This window comes from Rhinichthys klamathensis, unplaced genomic scaffold, assembly GCF_029890125.1.
Source record: "Rhinichthys klamathensis goyatoka isolate OS25496 unplaced genomic scaffold, OSU_Roscu_1.1 h1tg000244l_1, whole genome shotgun sequence".
Taxonomy (NCBI): Eukaryota; Metazoa; Chordata; class Actinopteri; order Cypriniformes; family Leuciscidae; genus Rhinichthys; species Rhinichthys klamathensis.
The window spans coordinates 1230051-1257254 of NW_026606766.1; the positions used below are offsets into that span (position 1 = coordinate 1230051).

General features: G+C 39.2%; 2 protein-coding genes across 2 annotated transcripts in view; one reads left to right on the plus strand and one right to left on the minus strand.

Moving 5' to 3' along the window:
- Positions 1 to 334: 334 nt before the first annotated feature.
- Positions 335 to 8160, minus strand: LOC130100586 (cytochrome b-c1 complex subunit 6, mitochondrial). The gene is made up of 4 exons (XM_056266078.1): positions 8015 to 8160; positions 7686 to 7718; positions 6433 to 6594; positions 335 to 640 (listed from the first exon to the last, which is right to left on the minus strand). The coding sequence occupies exons 1-4, from the start codon at positions 8057 to 8059 to the stop codon at positions 608 to 610; spliced, it is 273 nt and encodes a 90-aa protein (XP_056122053.1). The 5' UTR covers positions 8060 to 8160; the 3' UTR covers positions 335 to 607.
- Positions 8161 to 13053: 4893 nt separating this feature from the next.
- LOC130100571 (fatty-acid amide hydrolase 1) overlaps positions 13054 to 27204 on the plus strand; it is a 28599-nt gene continuing 14448 nt past the window's right edge. Inside the window, exons 1-5 of the mRNA XM_056266055.1 lie at positions 13054 to 13333; positions 13949 to 14062; positions 17567 to 17707; positions 17795 to 17928; positions 26889 to 27095. Of these exons, the coding sequence (XP_056122030.1) occupies positions 13121 to 13333; positions 13949 to 14062; positions 17567 to 17707; positions 17795 to 17928; positions 26889 to 27095 (809 nt within the window). The 5' untranslated portion in view covers positions 13054 to 13120. The remainder of the gene's footprint in view (positions 13334 to 13948; positions 14063 to 17566; positions 17708 to 17794; positions 17929 to 26888; positions 27096 to 27204) is intronic.

Consider the following 27204-nt stretch of genomic DNA (forward strand, 5'->3'; position numbering starts at 1 on the left):
ATACATAAGTAAGATTCTTCAGAAGCATGTGAAGACAAGACATGACAAAGCAGAGTGTGTGACGCAGCATTATCTAAATTACGCACAGTGCAAGAAGATTATACAATGTTGAATGTTCACTCTATTTAAGCACCAGCACATTATTATAAACACTCTACTGTATTACTATGAACACAACTCGAGTTCATTTATAATGTTCCTTGATGCTTACCTGTTTTCATTTCTATCAGGTCTACTGTATACTGTTGATGCCTCTTTGCTGCTCCGCTCCTTACACCGAAACACATTTGATCCCAACAACCAAGTTATGGCAATAAAGTATTCCATCCAGCAGTTGTCTTCATTTCTTTATTGTTTTCTGTTATTTGACATTAGCAACAAACCCAAATTCTGTGTCAACATCATCTCTTTACTGATCTCAACAACAGAGGACACATTATTTCATATGAGAGAAGAAAACAGATAACAGTTATTAATACTTCAGTCACAACTCGGCAAATATGGAATCGGTTACAGGGAATTGTTGAATCTGGGTCAATAATCACATTATATAAATAACCGAGCAGTGTATTTCTATAAGCAGACAACCATCTATAAACAGCTCCATTTATTTGACTGACTGGAAGACCTTGTGAGCCACCTGTAGAAAACAAGAACAGAACAACAAGTTATAGCAAAAATTATGTTCACAAATTATTTTAAACAGTTCATTAAAGAGCAAAAATTCTGTCAGACAAAAGAAGATTTTGAGAATTTTCTCACACACAAAATAGCAGCATACAAGTTAGGTATGACAAACAAGAGTAAATAACGATAGATTTAGCATTTTTACTTTAACTCAAAGACTCTTCCTAAAATGCCTCATCTAAACCTCTCGACCAATCATTAGCCGTTTCCACCCACAGTTGTGAATTTAAAGGGATAGTTCTCCCAAAAATGTTCTTTTTGTACTCATCCTCAAACCATCCTAGGTGTATATGACTTTCTTCTTTCAGACGATTGCAATCTGAGTCATATTAAAAACAATCCTGGCTCTTCCCAGGTTTATAACGGGAGTGAATGATACCTGAGATTTCGAAGCCCAAAAAGCGCATCGATCATAAACGTATAATCCAAGCGACTCCGGGGGGATAATAAAGGCCTTCTGCAGCGAAGCCATGCGTTTTTGTAAGAAAAATATCCATATTTATAACTTTATAAAATATAATAAATCACTGGCTTCCTGTAACGGCCGTATGCGAGTCGACCTCTGACCCGCCACATGACGAGTGACCTTTGACCTGACGCATGAGGTAGGATGTAGGAGTAGCGCAAGCTTTGACACCTCTCGCGGTTCAAACAAAGAGAGCTGGGAAGAAACTCAAGCTCCTCCCACATTTATCATTAAAGGGGGGGTGAAATGCTATTTCATGCATAGTGAGTTTTTTACACTGTTAAAGAGTTGGATTCCCATGCTAAACATGGACAAAGTTTCAAAAATTAAGTTGTACGTTTGATTGAGTATTTCTGTTCTCAAAATACTCCTTCCTGGTTGTCACAAGTTTCGGAAAGTTTTTTTTCGAGTATGGGCGCGTATGACGTCAGATGCGCCGGAATTTCCTTATACGGTCCTAAGGCATACCTGTCAACATTTGGTTTTCAAAATCCGGGGGGAGGGGGGGGGGTAAATGTACAACTTGTAACGACTAGAAATAAGGTGTGGCCCCTTTAAGAGCTGTGCGCTCCCTGTTGAACTGTCGGCAGTATTGTATTGTATGTGCCTGGGCCTCGAATACCCCTTTTACTGTCTATGCGAACACCCCATGTATGCGGGTAATTTCTGTTTGATGCTAATTTCTATCTTATTTTGTTTATTAAGTAACGATGTGGACGGTAGAACGTGTGACAGACAGTTAGGCTACACGAGTTCGATTTGGGAATAAAGTGCGAGTTGTGAAATGTCAATCGCCTCCGTGTGTCTGTCTGGCCTCTGCATGCAATAACTTCAGTTGTGAGCTATCCCTAATCTTCCTGAAGCAACGCGTTACAAACTGTACTTCAGTTTTATTGCGGGGACACCACCTTCACCTGCCATCATGTCTATCGGCTCGCTTGCGGGTTAAACTTTCCGCGACTGCGCAACTGGGTTAGCCTATAGGTTGCCAGGTTGAGGTGACAAACGGGTTGAAATTGTAAATGGTCTGTGGATTGTGTGAATATAATGCATTTAGTGCTGGGCCGTTATCGGCGTTAACGTGAGACTCTTATCGGGCGATAAAAAAAATATCGCCGTTAATCAAAGTTGGGTTGGGATCATAAATAGCTTTTTCGAATATCATTATATTTTCGCGCAATTCTAATGGGTAGTATGACGCCGCGCCTACTGTCACAGATCGCGCAGTAGGGTATTTTCCTGTCACGGACACAAAGGTGTACTTTTACTTTGTTACGTTGGGCGACGTTCCTCTCGTTACTTTATTTTAATGCAATACGTTGTTAAATGAGTTTATTCCAAGCGCGCTGTGTCCTTTGTATGGGCATGAGCGATGCTCATTTACAAATGAATCACTCTTTTGAGTCGATTCTGTTCAAAGACTTCATCAAACAAGTTGTCAGATGATCTGTCTAAATCGGTTCGCGAATCAGTTGATCTGTTCAGTTCCTCGCGCACTGAATCGTCTGAAGCGCTTTCAATTCACACTCGGAGTCGAAACAGGAAGATTTAAGAGCATCAAGAGCGTTGGATGAAGTGGCCGATCTACAGTCTAGTCTAGTGAATGCAAATCTGCAAATGCATCATATTTTTGTCAGCGATGAAGAACTTTATTAGTTGAACATCTTTGTAAGCTGTCTGTGAATGAATGATTCCACAGGACGATACATTCGATTTCATTTCATTCAGGTAATACATTGTGTGTGTAGCCTATTGCGCGTGTATTGCGCAGTGGCATAATCACACGAATAGTTTACATTGATTGAAACTAATTTGTTTAAAAATGAGGCTATTGCAGTAACAAGGCAGGTTCACATAAAATTCTTATGACATATGATGACATTATTTTTTGATCTAACGAGCATTGGCGATGCAAAAACGGACTGTCGTGCGTATTGTTTTTCTTCTTCCAATTAGCCTACTATGTTAAAAAAAAGGACGAAAACATGTTACTTGTTCAATTAATAAACAGTTTGTTTGATGACAAATCGCTAAAGATGAAATTGGCCTCCCTTTCTGTCATTGCGTTTTTTTTTTTTGTTTTTTTTTTTAACGATATTCGACTTTTGCTCCTCGATTGTCGAATGGCATTTTTGGCAGAAATGCACATCCCTACGCGAGGCAAACTATTCTCAAAGACTTACTTTTAGTCATTATTTGGGTAGCACACATATTCTGAATGCCTTCGGGAGAATTCAAATGAGCCATTTTAATCTAGATTAATCTAGATTAATTTCAATATTAATCTAGATTAAAAAAATTAATCTATGCCCACCTCTACATTTAATACAATCTGGCAACTGGTCAACATTAGACAAACATATTGGTCCGATTATTCATAAAAGAGTTTCGGCCATGCAAATTACGGGAGTTTCCCGAGAAATATAACAAACCGGGAGGGGTCCGGGAGATAGGGCTAAAAAACGGGAGAAACCCGGGAAAAACGGGAGTGTTGACAGGTATGTCCTAAGGGTAGAGCGATAGCTGTAACCTATGCCCATCAAAGCGCTGTGCATCGGCTGCGCTCGAATATGTCACCAAAGAAGTGTGTTTTCGGTTGCCAAGGCAAGACAACACTGCACAGATTCCCGAAGAATCAAGCGTTAAGGGACCAGTGGATGGAGTTTGTTTTTCCAGAACATCAACACAGTTGTGCAAGTGCTTGTTTGTTCCATGCATTTCGAGGATGATTTTTTTTATAAACAAGGCCCAGTTCGAAGCCGGATTTGCTAATCGTTTAGTTCTCAAGGATGGAGCAGTCCCAACACTAAAGGTTAACGGTCTTGCGTTGGAACCGCAGGCGGTGAGTAGAACTGCTTCAAATATCTGTGTGTCTATCGGCGTGTAACTTAAGCACAGCAAGTAGGCTAAACAACATGATCACGTATAGTTAATGTATCTGAGCATGCGATGTATGGTGTGTGTTTGTTTAAATACATTTGTTTAGGTGGCTACTGTAGTGTCTGTTTGTTTATTGTAAAACCAAATCATGTCTTCATAAACCACGACACACAAGTTCTAAAACTTTGCGCGCTCGTGATTATTTAGCTCCGCCCACACGGCACGCCTCCACCCGCTCGGCTTTTTCCGGAAAGACTCGGTACAGCCTATCTTTCTTTTATAAATATAATAAAACTAAAGACTTTTTGGAGATATGATGGATGCAATATTACTCTATAGGTACTCAAGATTAACATGAGATTGACTGAAACTGAGTGTTTCACCCCCCCTGGAAAAACTCTCGATTCTCTATCCTCTGTGCTTCCGCGTTCGTCAACACTTCATGCGTCGGGTCAAAGGTCACTCTTCCGCCGGAACTCCGGAAGCCAGTGATTCTAGTTTATAAAGTTTCTTTATGATGGATTGATGCGTTTATTTAAGGCTTCAAAATCTCAGGTATCATTCACTCCCATTTTAAAGCTTTTAAGAGTCAAAATATTTTTTTTACATAAGTCTGCTTGTGTTTGGCTGAAAGAAGAAAGTCAGATACACCTAGGATGGCTTGAGCGTGAGTAAATTATGGGAAAATTTTAATTTTTGGGTGAACTAACCCTTTAAAATGCGTGCAAAATTGGAGTATCACATAAAACATTTACGAATAAAGCAGCGTGTCTCCATCTCATGTGTTCAAGAGAACAAAATCAACACTTCCTGGGAAATCGGCGCAAAATATCAGTAAAAGAAATGGTTGCTGCAATTGAGGAAGAAACTGTGGCTCTTTTTTCCTCCATCATAAATGAGTTGGTCTCAGAGCGACAGACGAAACAATAAAAAATGTGGCAAAAAGACTGAGCATTTGTTTTCAGCGTGAATGCCGTGAAAAACACATCTAAACCGGGAAAGAGCTTTGCGATTGAGTGTACAACTAGATTTGACCAGAAATCTGAGGTACTGTATATTTTTACAGACTGCAAAAACAAAAACACTGACAAAAAACTATACAAGTTTTAGGGCTGGACGATATGATGATATACAGTATAACATTAATCTAAGTGATCACTCGGATTTAGACGTATCTATATTGTATTTATATAAAACGTTTACAGGCAAATTTTCTTCATTTATTTCCCCGGCGTCGAAATCAGGCACATATAAATGTCAGGAAACACGATTCCTGGCTGCATGTCAATATCCATGGATCTTTGATAAGTTGTAAGGAACACTATATCGAGTCCAACTTTTAGTTTAAACTGATAATAGTTTGTTTTACCCGCGTTTTCGCAGTTTCCCCTATTAACTCCAGCCACTCAGTCCGGCTGAGGAGGGGAAGTGACGTTAATGCATTCCCTCTATTAATGGACGACGGCGAGGCGTGAACCGTCCGATGCGCAGCGGAGTCCATTAATACCTAGACAATGGACACCTCGAAGGGCATTAACCCGCTTATACCATGGTCACTTGCCAAATAACACATTTTTAAAACATTAGTTTATATTTTAATTAGTTTTACAATCGAAATCTAAAGTTTTTACAAACAATAACTTGGTTTCCCTGGTTACGCCTGACGGTTTATTTAGCAACCGGAGATATTTATAGTGCGCTCAGCTCGGAGAACCCTTTAGTTTAGCTCACTTACGAGCCAGAAAGTGTTTGTTTTTTCATGCAAGTTAGGCTTGTCTAGCCATGGGCGTTACACTTTCTTTTCTTTTTTTTACCTATAATTAAAACACACGTAGGCATAGTATAATTGTAAACGGATACGTTGACTGCCTGTTGCTATGGTTACTCACAGCTGATGTAGCCAGCGCACTTATTTATTAATTTCGAACGGTAAACAGTCAGTTTCACCAGAACTCTTTTACTTGGTGTCCTCTATCACTTTTTAATGGACACCCTGCAGCCAATCAGAATCGAGTATTCACCCAGACCGTGGTATAAACCAAATCATTCTGATGACAGACTTTACAGCGTTTCAGAAACACCAAACCAACATTTGAGATGCTGTGATGCGATTGGTCCACTGGTTAGTCCAGTTATCCAATCACAACCTCTTCTGAGGCAAAGTCACCTGAGTTTATATTTATTTCGTAAATGTGTTTCCATCATAGATTATGCGCATGTCTTCTTATCGGATAAAAAAAAAATGTATCCACCATATGTTTTTATGAGCGTTTTTAGAATTTATGCACATCTTGTGTTTCCATCCAGCGTTTTTTTTTAATGTGATATCCCAAAATGCACATAAAAATAGGTGGACGGAAGCATAGCTAATGGCATCTAGCCGCCGCGAGCACTCTTACACAGTGGTCCCGAGCGTGCAGGAAGTCGAAGAGCTCCTCTGTACAGTCTTCTGTGGTCGCTGAGCGCGAGCCGACCCGGGACTCGCACGCCTCCAGCCGCTCGCGTGCGTGAACACAATGCTCCGACTGCTCACACTTCTCCCTCACGCTCTCTAGAGGGTCCTGCAGAGCACATAGCAAACAATATTCTTCATCAAACGTGGTGCATGGCCCAAATTGCTACAGGTGAAACTCGATAATATCGTGCAACAGTTCATGCATTTCAGTAATTCAAATTAAAAGGTGAAACTAATACATTTAGTATATATAACTATATACACATGTATGATTATACTTTTCAGAGGGCTGACATTTCTGTATTTAAAATCCTTTTTTTATTGATTTCATGTAATATTCAAATATTCTGAGATTTTGAATTTGGGGTTTTCATAAGCTGTAAGATCATCAAAATCATAACTTTAGCACGATATTCTAATTTTTCGAGTTGTATGTGTGTAGTGTGCTAGACTAACTGAGACTTGTTACAGCACTTGTATACTGTTGCCCTCTTGTTGGTCTGATTGCTTCTATTGCTCTCTTCATTTGGCAAGTCGCTCTGGATAAAAGCGTCTGCTTAATGATTAAATGTAAATTGTGCATATCATCCAGACACAAGCCTAAAGGGTTGACTGATATGAGATATGAGACAATGTTCTGTAACTTGGGACTTCAATATCCAAAGTGAATAGGATTTGGTATGCAAGAACACAAAGGACACAAGTCAAATTTCTTTCAGTTACGATAGATGGCGCTATAACCTCAACATCCTCAAAACGGCACAGCTGTGATCGAGGAAATTCACACACAAAATCAAAGGCATCCAAAGGATCTACTTTTTCAAGGGTGAAGATGTTAGCCATGTTTTCCACACACATTATGGACTCTTGCAGTTGTATTTTGATTTGGGGGTGAAATTACCTGGACATGACCTCATGAGATTCACCTTAATATTACATTTTAAAAATTCCAAATAGAAATTTCACTCTTTTAAATGAATAATTAAATTGCTGTAATTAATAATAGTTTACTAATTCAAAGTGGCTTACAGTACACTCATTTACTGAGATAACCCGAGGTCTTGATCAAGGGCACAAAAGTTTATGGAATTAACCACTCTAAAGTAATTTTTAAATCATATGGATTGATTTGGACATAATGTGGGAATATAATATTGGTCAGAAAATGTTGATATAATACATAAGAGAGAGACATACCACCATGTCCTCCTCCTCTTCTTCTTCCTCCTCCTGAACACAACAAAGTATATTAATAGGTTACATGTACGTTACACATGAATAGTATGAAAACAAAAGTAATACATGGGATACCTAGGATGCGTGTGTTTACACGTCCAAGACTAAGGGAAAATCTCACGCAACAGTTTAGACAACAGGAGACTGCAATAATAGTATATTTATGTACATAATAATCAACCTATAGATCAGGCTCGGCCACATAAATCAGAACGTTTCGACATAAAGCGGCTCCTTTGCCCCCTAAATTACATTTAAACCGCTCAGCAAAACACTATATGCATATATACCTCATCTGGCTCTCCGTTCAAGATCATTTTGTCTTCTAAAACCATGTTTTCAGCTTAGTTTTCCAGAAGTGACCCTCTGTGGACTGTAATAGTCGCCGATGGAGGACAGCGTGACACTTTCCGGAAATTGTACGTGCTTAAAGACGTTCGTGCAAAGAGAGACGTCCACCTCTGCCAACTTCCGGTTCATCGCGTTCATGTCATACAAACACCAATATTTGTGTATAATTGTGTATCTGACACAAATTTTGAATAAAGTGTAGTTTGTAGCGAGAGACGCAAGTAGTATATGACATATTTCCACATTTATATACGACTAGCGCTGATCTGCGTTACATTGTAAAGGCTTTGCTGCCATCTGTTGGCTTGGAGAATGAACGTCATTTGAACCAAGTCTATCATTAAAAGGTAGAATATTATTATCCAAAACTGAAGGGTTATCAGGTTTAGTGTATACAGCTGTTCCACAATCAGTCATAATAGAAGTGGATACTATTTTGGTTAATTTCATAATTTCATGACAATTTGTTGTGTAGGCCTATATATTTATGGAATATTTTCCCTGAATTGATTATTGAAGAGTTGGGAGGTTTCGTTTTTTTTTAAAGATATAATTTTGATATAAATAAGGTTCTGGTAAAGCTTTCTTGTTTTCATTGTTTTTTTTATTTATTATTATTATTATTATTACAGATGCTTATTTTTAAACATAACTTTTCTCCACAACAAATATATTACGTTTAAAAACAAGTCCTTATTCGGTATAATATTGGTGAGACAGTTGGTCTATTTAAGAATAATAGACATTTATTTAATAACTGTGAATTCCTTAATTATTATAAGATCCCTGTAATTGTTTAAAGAGTCTATCTCCCTATAATCAGTTAAGTATTAACATTGTGAAGATTAATGATAAAACATTTTTTAACTTTTATATAAAAACATTATGCAGAAAAATATCACGGCCTAAATGCAAACCATTTTGGAATTTAATGTATAACCAGATTGAATGCAAAGATGTCTGGAGTTTAGTTACTGTCTCACCAGTAAAGTTAAACAAGTTACATATATAAAGTTATTCATTTGATTTACCCAGTGAGACATGGAGACTACATGTGTCTTTATAGAGAAAGAATCCATATGATATTTAAACTCACAAAATTAAAGATTCAGCTATCTAGTAAAGATATACACTCACCGGCCACTTTATTAGGTACCCCATGCCAGGGGCGTAGCACAAGATCCCGGGCCCTATGCATAGGCAGTCCTGATGGACCCCACAATGCAATGCAAACAGCCTATCAATTTAAAATTAAACATGTTTCAAATTAGGCTATTATAATGAAGTTTTGTATGCAAACAGCATTATTAGTGTACAGTTTACACGTATAACCAAATTATCATCTGAAAGTGTATGTGGCAGAACATACACTTTCAGATGATAATTTGGTTATATGTAATCTGAGGTAAAGGCTAAATAAATAAACTGTACACTAATAATGCTGTTTGCATACAAAACTTCATTATAATAGCCTAATTTGAAACTAAAATTTTAAATTAATAGGCTATAATATCTAAAATTAGCAATAATAGGCTAATTAGTCTCACTCATAGGTAGCTTGGTAGCTCTGTAGCTACAGTGAAACTCGTTGGGTTGTCTCAGTTCATTTTTAGCACTAACGAGCAGTTTAGCACTATAAATTTCGTGTTCTGGTTTGTGCTCACCTTTCTTTGAAAAGAAGTCAGTAACCAATTGTTTCCCCTCATTTTGTTTTCTTTCCTTCTCCTGTCTTTCCTTTCTTTTTTGGTGGCCTGATTTAGCTTTCTTTGAGAAAGACATTTCTACAGCGCTCAACGAGATGCAGCTCAACTAACATTAGGCTTGTTTGAGATGCGCCTTGCCTCGCCTGAAATGTAGTCGAGAGTAGGCGGCTGCAGTGAGAGGAGGAGTGAAAAAAGCGCAGGCAAGCCGGACAGATCGCTCTTCTCGCAGTGGATCTGACACCTGTGAGATCAAAGGCGGATATCGCGGGATTCACGGGATTCACACTCGTGCACGGTGTTGCTAATAAACTGGATGTATTTTAAGTTTTGTTGCTTGAATATGAAAATAAATATAATGAACAAGACACCCAAGTACTTATTTAATTCCATTTTAAATAGGCATATATGTTTATGAATCATTTTTTCTTTAATACAGATAGGCCTATGTGTTTTTTTGTGTTTTTTTTTTTAATTACATCACATAGATCGCACTGTCAGAGAGTTTGGGGATATCCACACATTATCTATACACATAAAACATGATATCAGAGTTTTAAAATCAAACATTTTAAAAGAGAACAATACATCACGGTTGTTTAAACCAATGAGCATTAAGCTGTGCCGTCAGCAAGTCGTTTCCCATGCTTTTGATCAGCGCAGTCGGTGGAGAGCAACTGCGCGCGACTGCAGAATCCAACACGTGCGCCTTGCGGTCGCGAGAGTTTTTTGACACACGTCAGCATGACATCAGAGCAAGGCGGACCGCACTCGGACACATTTCTAACCGGCATGCATCTCGCGCTGATCACCGGTGATCGGTTCTGCGCAGATTTTGCTCATCTCAAACAAGCCTATTTACAAAATGCGTGCAGATGGACTAAACCATTTGGCGCATTAACAAGGGGTGGGACCATAAGACCGTCAATCAATCAATCAACCAATCAACCAAGTTATTCAGTTAATACACTAACTTTACATTTCATCTGACATTCATTATGAAATTTAATTAGGAAATGAAAATATCAAGGTAAAATCAAATATATTCCAGACTTTTCAAGGGCCCTCTCTCCCCTTGGGGCCCTGGTAATCAGTACTGGTTTTACCCCCAGTCCGACGCCCCTGCCCCATGCTAGTAACGGGTTGGACCCCCTTTTGCCTTCAGAACTGCCTCAATTCTTCGTGGCATAGATTCAACAAGGTGCTGGAAGCATTCCTCAGGGAGTTTGGTCCATATTGACATGATGGCATCACACAGTTGCCGCAGATTTGTCGGCTGCACATCCATGATGCGAATCTCCCGTTCCACCACATCCCAAAGATGCTCTATTGGGTTGAGATCTGGTGACTGTGGAGGCCATTTTAGTACAGTGAACTCATTGTCATGTTCAAGAAACCAATTTGAAATGATTAGAGCTTTGTGACATGGTGGAAGTAGCCATCAGAGGATGGGTACATGGTGGCCATAAAGGGATGGACATGGTCAGAAACAATGCTCAGGTAGGCCGTGGCATTTAAACGATGCCCAATTGGCACTAAGGGGCCTAAAGTGTGCCAGGAAAACATCCCCCACACCATTACACCACCACCACCAGCCTGCACAGTGGTAACAAGGCATGATGGTTCCATGTTCTCATTCTGTTTACGCCAAATTCTGACTCTACCATCTGAATGTCTCAACAGAAATCAAGACTCATCAGACCAGGCAACATTTTTCCAGTCTTCAACTGTTCAATTTTGGTGAGCTCTTGCAAATTGTAGCCTCTTTTTCCTATTTGTAGTGGAGATGAGTGGTACCCGGTGGAGTCTTCTGCTGTTGTAGCCCATCCGCCTCAAGGTTGTGCGTGTTGTGGCTTCACAAATGCTTTGCTGCATACCTCGGTTGTAACGAGTGGTTATTTCAGTCACTGTTGCCCTTCTATCAGCTCGAACCAGTCTGGCCATTCTCCTCTGACCTCTGGCATCAACAAGGCATTTCCGCCCACAGAACTGCCGCTCACTGGATGTTTTTTCTTTTTCGGACCTTTCTCTGTAAACCCTAGAGATGGTTGTGCGTGAAAATCCCAGTAGATTAGCAGTTTCTGAAATACTCAGACCAGCCCTTCTGGCACCAACAATCATGCCACGTTCAAAGTCACTCAAATCAACTTTCTTCCCCATACTGATGCTCGGTTTGAACTGCAGGAGATTGTCTTGACCATGTCTACATGCCTAAATGCACTGAGTTGCCGCCATGTGATTGGCTGCTTAGAAATTAAGTGTTAACGAGCAGTTGGACAGGTGTACCTAATAAAGTGGCCGGTGAGTGTATATTTTTATTGTATAAGAGTAAGAGTTTGGAGCAAAATTTGGTGATTAATTTAATAATTATGTATGGAAAATACCATATACATAAACAAAAATGGACAAATAATAAACCTTTTTTAAAACTGAACTTATGTATGCAGGGAGGCCCTAAAAGGAAAACGGATATTTTGAATTATAGAATCCTTTTCTCTTGGTAATTTCTTGTAAATTATCGTTCTCAATTTTTTTTTTCTACTTTTGATATTTCCTTAATGCTATTATGAATATAACAGTTGAATACATTGCGATCATTGTGAAGTGTATATTATGTTAATGTTCTTGTTAATACAATACAAAAAGTTAAATATAGACTGTTTAAATGCATGTTATGGCATAATAATTATATGGCACATTTTTACTAGGAAGGTTAGATCAGCATGGCCTAATTAATATCTACTAGATCATGAATTAAGAGATCTTTAGAGATCTTAGTACATGGAGATAGAAAACTTGTCAAAAATTAAAGTGAAGATAAAAGGATTTCTTGGCGAACAAATGAAATAATGGCAATTCCTTAATCTTTTTATTGGCATTAATAAACCTGTGTTTTACATGTAAACATAGCCATTGACTTCCATTCAAACCATTGACTTCCATTCAAACGAACAGTCTTTCTCCCAGTCTGGATCTCTCCAGTAGCACCTCATTGCAGTACACGAGATCCAGGGGGCGGAGTTAGATCCAGATCTAAGGGGTGGGGTTAGGGATCCCGGCGTAGATGTGTAGGATTAGTCATATGTAAGGTGGGAGGAGTTGGATCTGGATCCAACTCCTCCCCCTGGATTTCGTTTTCTGCAATGAGGACCATCTCGATCTTTTAGGCCATTTTGAGCGCAGATGGTAGTCTCCCTCTTTAACGAAGGGCTCTGATATCCACTCGACCAGGAAATGGATTAAAAGTTGTAACTTCGGACGTTCAATTATTGTCGTTAACACTTCTGGAGTTCTTAAAGACCCAGAGACAGACTACACACTGTCACAACACACTGAGCAACAGTTATGGAGAGCTTTAATTTGCAACAATTTACCTCAGATATGAATATTAACTGGACGCCGATATTTGCAGCCACAGTTTGCGGTACAGGTGCCTTAATTCTCTGCTGGAAATGGAGAAATAACCAGAAGATTCAGAAGAAAATACTAAACGCACGGAAAAGACGTGATAAATCACTTCAACGGGCTGAACAAGCAGTGCAACAATTTAAAATACAGGTAATACAAATCTAACATGCATCAATTATTAATGCGATAGCCTATGCATTATGTATAGAGTGTTTAAATGCATGTCATGCATTTAGATCAAGGCATGGTTCCCACGGCCATTGAAATTCTGAAATGATCATGTTGTCTCTATATTGTCTAAGTTGTCACAGTGGATTTTTTTTTTTTTTTTGCAAAATTAATTTAATTAAATACAATGAATAATTTATTAAATTAAGTAATCAATCCATCATTCCATAAAATTTAAATAAATTAATAAAATTAAAACAAACTAAATGTGTCAACTTTCCCCCATCTGACTTTAATGGAGAACAACCCTCGGTTTATCTTCACTATATTATTGACTTTTGACCTAATGTATGTGAGTGTGGTGTTATTGTGTGCATCTTAACAGATTTAGATTTATACAGAAAAATATTATGATACTGGAAAACTTCCCCTATATATTTTTAACTAAATGTTTGGAAACCAACATAGAAAACCACTGTAAGCATTTGTGTAACTGGACTTTTTCTTCAAGTTTGTGAGATCAAGCCACTGTGACAACTAGCCCCAGTCTCCCCTAGCTGAACATGTGAACATCTGATGTTTGTTTCTTCTCTCCAGAACCCAGACTTTGAGAGCAGTTCAATAGTGTCTCTGTCTTTGTCGGAGCTCACTGGGAGACTCGAGGAAGGCTCCCTGCAGCCGGATGCGGTTCTACATGCTTTTATGGAAAAGGTTGTGACTGCGGACATATTTTACCTGTCGATAACTCTTCATGGGATTTATGAGTTTATTCCCAGCTCCAGAGGTTTACAAATAACTTTTTTATTGTAAATCTTTTTAAACATTGATCCATCTTTTTGCTGTCTAGATGCCATTTACTAATAGTTTTAATTTTTACTCAATATTATAAATCTCAGTAAATAAGTAAATAAATATGTCTCTTCTTCAAGAAAGAAAAACTGTTTCTAATTTCTAAAAAAAATATAACATTGCAGTTATGATATTATGCAAATAATTCATTTGAATTGATTTGGTCATAATGCGGGAAATCAAAGGCATTTTGAGTTGATGCATTTAGGAAAAATAGGCATGCAGCCCAACATAGTAATAATTAACAGAAAAAAGATAAGAGTAAACAATACAAAACTTTTGTCTGGTTCATATGATCAATCTGCCCATACAGGCTATTTTGAACAAATGTGCATAAATCACAGGCTATAAAGACGCTTGTAGATTACAGTCTTTATAAATGAAAAGAACAAGCCAAACATGAGCCTTCGCTGTCATGCAATAGGCTATCTGGATATTTGAGCAGATTCACTCTGCATTTAAACGCGGTTGTCTCTCCTGCAACTCCGCAATGTATATGACAAATAAAACTTTTATTCAAATTATGAATAGATTATATACAGAAAGTGAGCAAAGAGTCGCAGCGCGATTGGCTACAATTCTCATCTCTGCAAATCACGTTGTAATTAGAAACCTTTGACGGTCTTCAGACTACAGAGAGTGTGAACCATAGACTGTAAAAAAAGATGGACGACGCCCCTTCGCTCTCTTCCATTGGTCAGAACTGAAGCCGCCAGTGTCCCGATATGGCGCTGACATATTGGAACTTGAGTCTGCGCAGAAGCGATTTCGGGACCAGACCTGCGCAGTCGTGAGCCGGAAGTAAAGCCGCGAAATCAAGGCCCCGCCCTCACTCTCGCAGAATCAATCGCAAGCACACGCTCCTGCACTTTTTTAAAATTAATTATAGAAATTTAGATATTCAATTTAAAGCTCCAATCTCCTCAGTCCTCCGAAGATCCCGAAAAAAAGTCCGTTGGTGCTTCAGTGACAACTTCGCTCAGAGAACGTTGTCAATCACAGCTGTCAATCATGACGTCACACCACCGCATCAAATAACTAACTAAAAACAAACTTATTTTAAAAACAAACACTTGAAATTACATCAGCGTGATAAAAACTACAGTAAATGACAGAAACCATATTTGAAAAAATGATATTTGAAGTGTAATTTTATTGTTTAGTTGGTCTTTAGTTGAATAACATGGGGAGGCGGGGTTTATGAGCTATACTGGAACCGGCCACTGGGGGCGGGGGCGATCGAAACGCTTGGGCTTCACTTTTCAGGGCTTGTGCGGCACGCTTGGGTGTGAACACACACCAGCACGGGACCGTTTGACAGCAGCTGCCTATGAGTGGGTACCGAATTGAGTTGAAATAGTCAACTATTCAGCTATTGGACCCGCAGTCCTCCGTGCCTATTGATTCCCGGCTCGCACCTGCACTCTACGCCTGTCAAGCTTTCGCGGCTGCCACGTCTATTACAGTGTGAATGCACCGGTGTCAGACATTCCCAAGGAGATATTTAGTCATTTTTGGCGAACAGGTGAAATATCTGAGAGAGCAAGACAAAAGGGACTGCAGTATGCATTCGAGGGATATATCCACGACATATGCAACCGATTAGAGAATAATTTAATCAAAATTGAAGCTAAAGCCTATAACGTTAGGTCCCAGCGCAAGCAGCAGCCGCCTCCTTAGCAGACCATTCACATGGGAAACACACAAATTGAACAGCTATGTTCATGCACAGCAGAGTAAGTGAAATGTGAAGATAATCTAATAATTACAAATCAAACAGCTTATCCATCAATCTAACACCGGGAGAGCCGCGATCGGACTGGGGTAAAGTTACAGGGGTAACGTTAGTAGGCCGTCGATTAACAAAATGCTGAAATATATTTTAAAGTATGTCAGTGAGCCTCCGTCTTGCCTTTAATCGTCTTATTTTACGTTCAAATATATGCATTATGAACAAAGAACCGCAATTATTTCCAACTATAGGCGTTTTTTTTTTTTTTTTAATCCTGTCGACATTTAGTTGTGAATGGGTCTCCACACTGCCTGATCCCCGCCCGGGATTTCTCTCCTTTGGCTTTTAGGTTTCAGGAAGAGAAAAAATTCCACCCCACCGTCCAAACTTTTAGGAGACCGGGTATCAGATTTGCACAATCCATACGCACAACGCGTCGGCTTGTTTCCCTCGCTCGAAAGCTTGACAGACCTCCCGCGCCTAGTTACGGTTGCTAAGCCACGATTGGCCAGTGGCGGTTTTCGGGCGTGGCTTAGCGAAGGGTCAATTGACTACGTAAACATTAATCTACCCGTTACATCAAATATTAGCGGTTGCCCGCGTGCAAGACGTGCGTGCAAGACGTGCGTGATTCTGCAGCCAATGAGATTGCTTGCTCAATATTTAAATAGCCTAGTTCAGTGTTCGCTGTAGGCTTGTCCTGAGAGTTTTCTGGACCCCTCCACCTCCCCAGCTCCACCTGCACAGATCTGCTATGGGATTCGCGTATGTCTGCCTATACAGTAGCAGCATATCTTACATTCTCACAGCAGCGTGTCTGTGTATCTATTATTAGTAGCAAGTCCATACTTACTCTGCAGCAGCAGCAACATCAGCGGGAGAATCGAGTCCGCCGGCGCCAAGACCAAATACATTAACATCATCGCCATATTCAGTAGCATGCTCAAACTATTCCGAGAGTTTTCATGATTGCAGTCATATATCTGCGTGCATATATACTTATGTAGTAAAAAACAAAACAAAGGTATACATATAGAATACATATAGATTATATGGAAGCTTTTTTCCACCACAGAATAAAAAATGTTAAAAGGTAATTGCGGGCTTTTTATCTCACAATTCTGACCTTTTTTTTCTCTCACAATTGCGTGATATAGTCGCAATTGTGAGTATTAAAGTCAGAATTGTGAGGAAAAAAGTCTTTTTTTTCCTTAGAATCGGACTTTATAACTCACAATTGCGAGTTTATATCTCACAATTTTGAGAAAAGATGTCGCAATTGTATGTTATAAAGTCAGAATTGTTTTATATCTCGCAATTCTGACTTTATATTTAGCAATTCTGAGAAATAAGTCAGATTTGCGTGATGTAAACTCGCAATTGGGAGATAAAAAGTCGCAATTATCTTTTAAAATGTTTTATTATGTGGTGTAAACAAGCTTCAATAAAAAAAAAAAGATTTATTACTATATCATTTTTTTTTTTTTACTTTGGGATGATAGAAAAAAGTGCAGAAAAGCAGCAGAAAAATAATAATGCAAACAATAAGCAATTATCAGCACTTATTGTTGAGGTCTGTTTGAATGAAAGCACTTGGCATCACAAACTGAGATGTGTAATGTCTCACTTCAAAGGCTCTGGAGGTGAACAAGAATCTGAACTGCGGCACTGAGATCTTAATGGAGTCTGTGGCGCAACTGAAGGAAATCAACACTCAAAAGAAAGGTCTTCTGTACGGAGTGCCGATCAGCATCAAGGACAACGTTGGATATAAGGTCAGTATAAGAGAACAGAGGATTACGCAGGTGAAGAGAGGTGACTTCCTGTTTGTGGTGTACGTAACTTCCTGTTTGCGTGTGCAGGGTCATGATTCTTCATGTGGTGTTGTGGGTAATTTGGATCAGCCTGCAGTCATGGACAGTGTGGTGGTTACAGTGCTAAAGAAACAGGGCGCCATCCCGTTCATCAAGACCAACATACCACAAGGCCTTCTCAGGTGAGTAAACACTGCGCATCATTCCCACGGGGAAAACCTGGTGATGTCAGATGACGAGCCATGGGAATTAATCTTAAGCCAATGAGAGAGTATGAAGAGACCGTGCAGTTAGCAGCTCTTTTACTGGAGCTTAGGCAATAAAGTTAATTCGTATTTTTCTGACATTATTAATGACAACTACGCACATTTATCCTCCAGTTGTTAATGTGAAAACTTATTTTCATGACAATGGGAAAATATATATATATTATTTAAATTGTAAAGTACAGTTGTAAGTTAAAATGTCAGTGTTTGTTGTACTGAATTTAATTTGGCTTTTTTAAATAAAATAAAAATAAAACATTGTGAGAATTTGGGGGAAAAATGTGCATGTTTCAACATTGTCACAATGCAAAAATAATAATAATAATGCTCCTAAAGATGAGGTTTATTTTTTATGACTTAATAAAGAAGGTAATGTGTCATTTTATTTTCATTTTGCAGTGACTTTTCTTCACCTTCTCACCTCGCAAAGCAATTTATTTGGTACTATTTTCTATAGAACAGAGACATGCAAGCCCTCTGTTCAGCCTTCTTTTTAAAAGCTAGTATGCTGTTTCTAAAAGGACTAGTCTAATACACTCACCAAAAGGATTATTAGGAACACCTGTTCAATTTCTCATTAATGCAATTATCTAATCAACCAATCACATGGCAGTTGCTTCAATGCATTTAGGGGTGTGGTCCTGGTCAAGACAATCTCCTGAACTCCAAACTGAATGTCAGAATGAGAAAAAGCAATTTTGAGCGTGGCATGGTTGTTGGTGCCAGACGGGCCGGTCTGAGTATTTCACAATCTGCTCAGTTACTGGGATTTTCACGCACAACCATTTCTAGGGTTTACAAAGAATGGTGTGAAAAGGGAAAAACATCCAGTATGCGGCAGTCCTGTGGGCGAAAATGCCTTGTTGATGCTAGAGGTCAGAGGAGAATGGGCCGACTGATTCAAGCTGATAGAAGAGCAACTTTGACTGAAATAACCACTCGTTACAACCGAGGTATGCAGCAAAGCATTTGTGAAGCCACAACCGGGGGGGACGGGGGGGGACACGTCCCCCCCACTTTTAGATACAGGTGATTCTGTCCCCCGCATTTTTTTTTACTCAGCGCCAATATTTCCGCCCGTGTTCTCTGATTTGTTACTTAGACTTGAGTGAGCTAACATTCAGCCAATCACAGCGCGAAGCATCTATTGGCCGCGTCTGCCATGAGCTTTAAATCTTTTGTTGCTCTTGTGAATTTTCGTGTTTGTTTAGTCGCTTTGCTGTTTGGCCGTCTATGCACCCCAGAAAAAAAGCAGAGGACTACATCATTTTTTTCCAAACACACACTGTTACAGTATGTCGCGATGACATGAATCACACGTAAATTTTCCTTGTTATGATTTAACCTACTGTAACGCTGTAAGAAGTGTAAGACAACAGAACCCGTATGGACCTCGTCACGTCGCGCCGGATTGTGTCGAGTGTGTGTTAAATGCTCTCCTACTTATTGCTTTGGATAAAAGCGTCTGTTAAATGAGACATAACAGATTATTCCCAGCAGGCACACAACGTCATAAGACGTTGATATTTGGTCAAATTTTGGTTGCGACGTCGGGTGACCAAAATTCAATGTAAATTCAACATGTCAATGTTAAATTGATGTCCAATACCGAATACATTGATTTAGGTTTTATTGATATATTTTTATAAAATGTCTGTTGTATAAAATTACTGTAGGCTAGATGTAATCTGTTCTGTACTCATTGAACACTTTTTTTTGTCCAACTGTTAAGAAGTAAGATAAAAGTTATTGTTCAAGTGTAGGCCTAGTTTAACTGAAATATTGTAAATATCATAAAATATATTTATTTCATAAAATTAAAGTATATATGTCCACAGTTGTGTGAAAGTCCCAAGTCCTGCAATATTTTTTTATTTCGAGTATGATTTCACAAAAATAGGTTGCTGTAAACTATCATGGCATGTTCCCAAAATTGGCACTAGGGTGCTGTAAAATGCCAATTGCTATTCCATCTAGAATTTATTAGTATGAACATCACCTTTCAGTCCCTCCAAAAAAACGCGATTATGCGATCGCATGATTCAATGCATAATCAGCCAAAGTCTGCATATTTATGCGGGGGCATTTTTTTCAAATACGCCGCACTTTTGCCGTATAAATTGCCGATTTCCACGCAAAATATGCGGGGCTTGTATGATTTAATAATCCCCGCATTTTTGTTGCAAAAAAAAGTCACATATATCTTAGCAGAAAGTTGAAAAATGTTGCGTTTGCTTCACACGAGAGCAGCCGTTTCCCCCGGTTGCCATGGGAACATTATGAAGTGACGTAATTACTCGACATGAACATCATTGAAAAAAAAAAATGGAAAAAAAAGCTGTAAAACAGGAAACATTTTTTTCATATTTTAAGGTCTGAAATAAAACAAGATTAAATATTCCAGCACTTTCTGTGATGTAGTATGTTTGCTTATCATAGGAAGTAATAAGAAATAGCTCTTTAGTAGCCTAGTGAGAACAGGGTGTTGGGGAATCACTTTTTCTCTCTTTTTCATCAAACCGCAGTCTTTGCAAGTTCCCCCAATTTCATCACATAAAATTGCAAATATCCTGCATATTCCATCGCCGCATAATCAAGGATTTTTGCCCGCAACAATCACAAAAAAACTCTGCATTTTTCTGGAAGGACTGACCTTTGGGTCACATCACCACACCATTTTGTCCCCCCCACTTTTATAATGGCTGCTACGCCCCTGGCCACAACACGCACAACCTTGAGGCGGATGGGCTACAACAGCAGAAGACCCCGCCGGGTACCACTCATCTCCACTACAAATAGGAAAAAGAGGCTACAATTTGCAGGAGCTCACCAAAATTGGACAGTTGAAGACTGGAAAAATGTTGCCTGGTCTGATGAGTTTCGATTTCTGTTGAGACATTCAGATGTTAGAGTCAGAATTTGGCGTAAACAGAATGAGAACATGGATCCATCATGCCTTGTTACCACTGTGCAGGCTGGTGGTGGTGGTGTAATGGTGTGGGGGATGTTTTCTGGGCACACTTTAGGCCCCTTAGTGCCAATTGGGCATGGTTTAAATGCCACGGCCTACCTGAGCATTGTTTCTGACCATGTCCATCCCTTTATGGCCACCATGTACCCATCCTCTGATGGCTACTTCCAGCAGGATAACGCACCATGTCACAAAGCTCGAATCATTTCAAATTGGTTTCTTGAACATGACAATGAGTTCACTGTACTAAAATGGCCCCCACAGTCACCAGATCTCAACCCAATAGAGCATCTTTGGGATGTGGTGGAATGGGAGCTTCGTGTCCTGGATGTGCATCCCACAAATATATTTGTGTGCGTTGTGTACGTCCCCCCAAGTGGGAACGCTAGCATGGCAGCTAAGGCAATTACAGACTGCGTCCATCGCCATCTACAGAACAAACCTGACGCTCCCATGCTGATACTTGGCGATTTTAACCACTGTAGCCTGGATAAAACTTTACCTGGATTTCATCAATATGTGAAATGTAACACTAGAAACAACAGTATACTTGATAAATGCTATGGCAATATCAAGGATGCCTATACAGCTAGACCCAGACCCCCTTTGAATAATTCTGATCACAGTTTTTAAGTCCAGTAAACCGGAAATCCAGTCTGTGAAAGTATGGTCTAGTGATAAAACAGAGGAGCTGAAGGGGTGCTTCCTCTGCACAGACTGGAATCTCTTTTTTAAGGATGCAGACATTGATAGTGCTACTGAATCAATCACCACATACATTTCTTTCTGTATTGACTCTGTTATACCCCAGAAAACAGTTAAACGGTATCCTAATAACAAACCCTATATCACAAAGGGCATTAAGGAATGTATTAACAGGAAGAAACTAGCTTTCAGAACTGGGAACAAAGCAGAAGTCCGAGATTAAAAAGACCCTAATCTGCAAATAAAAGCAGCTCGGGAGCAGTACAAGAAGCGGGCAGAAAAAGAGCTGTCAGACTCAAACACAAAGACACTTTGGGACTCTATCAGAAAAATGACTAATATGGTCATTAAAAATAAGCCCCTGTTTGCTCACAACGAAATTGCAAAGGCAAATGAATTGAATACTTTTCGCATGCGTTTTAATTCAGATAATATTAGGGAATGTGCTGCAGTTCTAGAGAATGTCTTTTGTAATGTTGATTTGGATAGAATTGTAATTGAAAAACACACTGTTATTAAGGTGTTTAAAAATATGCAGACAAGTAAAGCAACAGGCCCTGACAACCTGTCCGCTTTTCTTTTAAAAACTTTTGCAGAAGAACCGTCACCAGCCTGGCATAAAATATTTCAGCTTTCTATAGATACATGTACAGTACCACAACTCTGGAAAAAATCTATCATTATTGCAGTACCCAAAAAGGCATGCCCCCAGGAGAATAATGACTATCGGCCAGTGGCCATTACTTCTAATGTTTTTAAATCTTTAGAGAGGCTTATGATAGAGAAACTCCACACAGATGTGGAAATTTTTTTAGATAAATACCAATTCGCTTATACAAAAAAACGTAGTACAAGTGATGCTTTATCGACAATAACGCACTTAACCTTGAAGCACCTTGAAAGTCCTGTTGCATATGCTAGACTGCTTTTTGTTGATTAACTCAGTTAAATGTAAATCCTTTTTTAATTAGATGGTATCATTCCTTTTTGTCGAACAGGCCACAGCAGGTGAAGTTTAACTCCTCTCTGTCTGATCTAGCGGTGTGCAGCACTGGCGCCCCTCAAGGGTGTGTCAGCTCTCCTCTCCTGTTTACATTGTATACTAATGATTGTGTCAGCCATGAGCCAAACCAATATATAGTCAAATTCTCTGATGATACTGTCCTTCTTAGTTTGCTTAATAAAGAAAGCAACATGAATATCCACCAAGTTGCTGTGGACAAGTTTGTCAAGTGGTGTGATTCACATCAACTTCAGATTAACACACGAAAAACTGTGGAAATGTTGGTTGACCACAAATTAGTTGGAGATCAGAGCCCTGTGGTTATTCATGGTCATGATATCAGGCAGGTGACATCTTTTAACTACCTAGGGGTGTTTATTGATAATGACCTGAGTTGGCGCACACATGTTACAAATGTTTGTGCCAGAACCCATCAGCGCCTCTATTTTTTGCGTAGACTTAGAGTGTTTGGGGTCTGTAAAAATATGATGTTAATCTTTTATTGAGCAACAATAGAGTCCATTCTTCGATATGGTATTACCAGTTGGTTTGGAAATTTGACAGTCAAATCAAAAACTCAGATTTTTAATTTGGTCAAGACGGCAGGCAAAATTATGGGTACATCGCCACCCCTCAACCCGCAGGAGCTTTTTGACCAGACAACAATTAGGCAGGCTAAAAACATTATATCTGACGATACTCATGCGTTGTTTACAGAGTTTGAGTTACTGAACTCAGGAAAGAGGTACAGGGTTCCTCTGTGCAAATATAATAGGTATAAGCGCTCATTTGTTCCTCTCTCAATCAAGCTCATAAATGATCAGCGATGAATATATGACTATGAATTTATTAATGTATTGTATATCCATGATTAAATTGTTATGTATGATCATGTTAGGATAGTAATTTTGCATAAGTAGAGTTTAGAAAAAGGTCATTTGCAATTTGCACAGCTCTTGGGTAGCTTGAATATTCTATGTACTTTTTTGTTTTTTAATTGTTTTTAATTCTGTATAGCCGCATACTGTATATCTGTGATTGAAAGTTATGCATGGACATGATATGATATCACTTTTGCATAAGCAGAATTTAGGAATTGGTGATTTGCTATTTGCACAGCTCTCTGAGTAGCCTACATGTTTTATGTACTTTTTGTCATTAACTGTTTTAACCCTATACCTGTGCTTTGTCTTTGTTGAAATCTTCATGGGGCAATCTCTTTATCCAAAACTAATTTCTCCTTGGGGAGACAAATAAAGATACTTTGACTTTGACAAATCTCCATCAACTGCAAGATGCTATCCTATCAATATGGGCCAACATTTCTAAAGAATGCTTTCAGCACCTTGTTGAATCAATGCCACGTAGAATTAAGGCAGTTCTGAAGGCGAAAGGGGTCAAACACAGTATTAGTATGGTGTTCCTAATAATCCTTTAGGTGAGTGTATACTAGTACTTCATTTCTTTGTTGCAGACCTAAAATGATGGTTTAATGGCATTATGGGCTGCTATCACATGGGAAATGTGTGAAATGTAAGGCTTAACTTATGCTGAACCATGATTTTCAAGACCTTTGTACTGAAAAACAAATTCAAGAGTGGTTTAACATAAACAGTCATAAACACCTGCGGCTCCACAATCATTAAACATTTTACGAGAGTTGAAATTTGACAAAAGTTTCATGGGTCAGCTAGACTATTACAGAAACTAGAGCAGAAGTGACAACGTGTCTTTAGTTGTTTCTTGAAGGTTGTGATGGTCTCAGGAAATCAGGTTGAAAGCTTGTTCTACCACAGAGGAACTGAGAGAGTGACGGAGATTTTGTACCTTTGTATCCATTGAGACTTTTTCGATTAGTTCAATTGTAGGGGTGTAACGATACCCTCATATCACGATACGATATTATTGCGAAAATAATCCAAGACATAAGGTAAAAGGTTAACAAAAAAATGAACTGTTGATTAAAATGCTAAATTTGGTTATACATTGTGTGTGTAAATGAATAGTCTTGGACTTGGCGCAGGAAACCCAATGCACAGGACAATAGAGACACCAGAATAACAATATTCATGATTCTGAAGCTGGAAAAAACTAATTATTTTAGACGAATATGCTTGCACTCTGAATAAATATATCAAAAATAATTAGGGGTGTAACAATATATCATGCCACAATACACTCACCGGCCACTTTATTAGGTACACCTGGCCAACTGCTCGTTAACACTTAATTTCTAAGCAGCCAATCACATGGCGGCAACTCAGTGCATTTAGGCATGTAGACATGGTCAAGACAATCTCCTGCAGTTCAAACCGAGCATCAGTATGGGGAAGAAAGGTGATTTGAGTGACTTTGAACGTGACATGATTGTTGGTGCCAGAAGGGCTGGTCTGAGTATTTCAGAAACTGCTAATCTACTGGGATTTTCACGCACAACCATCTCTAGGGTTTACAGAGAATGGTCCGAAAAAGAAAAAACATCCAGTGAGCGGCAGTTCTGTGGGCGGAAATGCCTTGTTGATGCCAGAGGTCAGAGGAGAATGGCCAGACTGGTTCGAGCTGATAGAAGGGCAACAGTGACTGAAATAACCACTCGTTACAACCGAGGTATGCAGCAAAGCATTTGTGAAGCCACAACACGCACAACCTTGAGGCGGATGGGCTACAACAGCAGAAGACTCCACCGGGTACCACTCATCTCCACTACAAATAGGAAAAAGAGGCTACAATTTGCAAGAGCTCACCAAAATTGAACAGTTGAAGACTGGAAAAATGTTGCCTGGTCTGATGAGTCTCGATTTCTGTTGAGACATTCAGATGTTAGAGTCAGAATTTGGCGTAAACAGAATGAGAACATGGAACCATCATGCCTTGTTACCACTGTGCAGGCTGGTGGTGGTGGTGTAATGGTGTGGGGGATGTTTTCCTGGCACACTTTAGGCCCCTTAGTGCCAATTGGGCATCGTTTAAATGCCACGGCCTACCTGAGCATTGTTTCTGACCATGTCCATCCCTTTATGGCCACCATGTACCCATCCTCTGATGGCTACTTCCACCATGTCACAAAGCTCTAATCATTTCAAATTGGTTTCTTGAACATGACAATGAGTTCACTGTACTAAAATGGCCTCCACAGTCACCAGATCTCAACCCAATAGAGCATCTTTGGGATGTGGTGGAACGGGAGATTCGCATCATGGATGTGCAGCCGACAAATCTGCGGCAACTGTGTGATGCCATCATGTCAATATGGACCAAACTCCCTGAGGAATGCTTCCAGCACCTTGTTGAATCTATGCCACGAAGAATTGAGGCAGTTCTGAAGGCAAAAGGGGGTCCAACCCGTTACTAGCATGGGGTACCTAATAAAGTGGCCGGTGAGTGTATATCGCAATACAAAAATGCAACAATATGTATCGTGGATAGTTCCCCCAAATGAAAAATTGCTGTGTGAGAAAAAAATTAAAGTACTACGTTTTAGTCAGTACTACATTAAACTACTATACATAATGTTGATTATAATGTATAATAAAGCAATGGGGGAATATTTGTGTGTCAGGATAATGCCAAATGTCTTGTTACCAGTAAAAAGTGTCCTGCATTATTTTAAATATATCTAGTCAGTGACCGAGTAAAGCATATTCGTCTAAAAATTATTCTGTGTTTTCAGCTTCAGAATCATGAATATTGTTATTCTGGTGTGTCTATTGTCCTTGGGTTACAAGCACTTAGTCCAAACCTATTCATTTAAACCCACAATGTAATATCAAAGTTAGCATTTTAATCAACAGTACATTTTTTGTTAACCTTTTATCATGTCTTGGAGTATCGCAATAATATCGTATCGTGAGTAGTTCAGTATCGTGATATGTATCGAATCGTGACATGAGGGTCTCGTTACACCCCTAAAAATAATACTTTTTACTGCTAACATAAGACGTTTGGCATTATCAGGACCCACACATGTTCCCTCATTGCATTATTATACATTATATATAATAGTTTAATGTAGTACTGACACTAAAACTCTGTAAACTTGAATTTTTTCTCACAGTAATTTTCATTTTGGGTGAACTATACACAATTGTCACTATCCACGATACATATTGCTGTATTTTTGTATTGTTTTGCATTTTGATGTTACACCACTATTCAATTGTAACCAACCCAACCCCTCTGTGTTTGTATCTACTGTAGTTATGAATGCAGTAACCCCATTTATGGGCAAACCTTGAACCCCTGCAACTTCCAGAAGACGCCTGGCGGTTCATCTGGAGGAGAGGGAGCTCTGATTGGAGGAGGCGGATCTATCCTGGGCATTGGCACTGACATTGGAGGGAGCGTTCGTATTCCATCAGCCTTCTGTGGGATTTGTGGATTTAAGCCCACATCGAAGAGGCTAAGGTTCGTACAAATAAGTGTTTTATAAAATGCCTTGTGCCACCTCAAGGTAAATTAATGTATGTTGAGATTTTGCTATGTTTAAACAGTAACAGGGTTGATGTTTCATGAT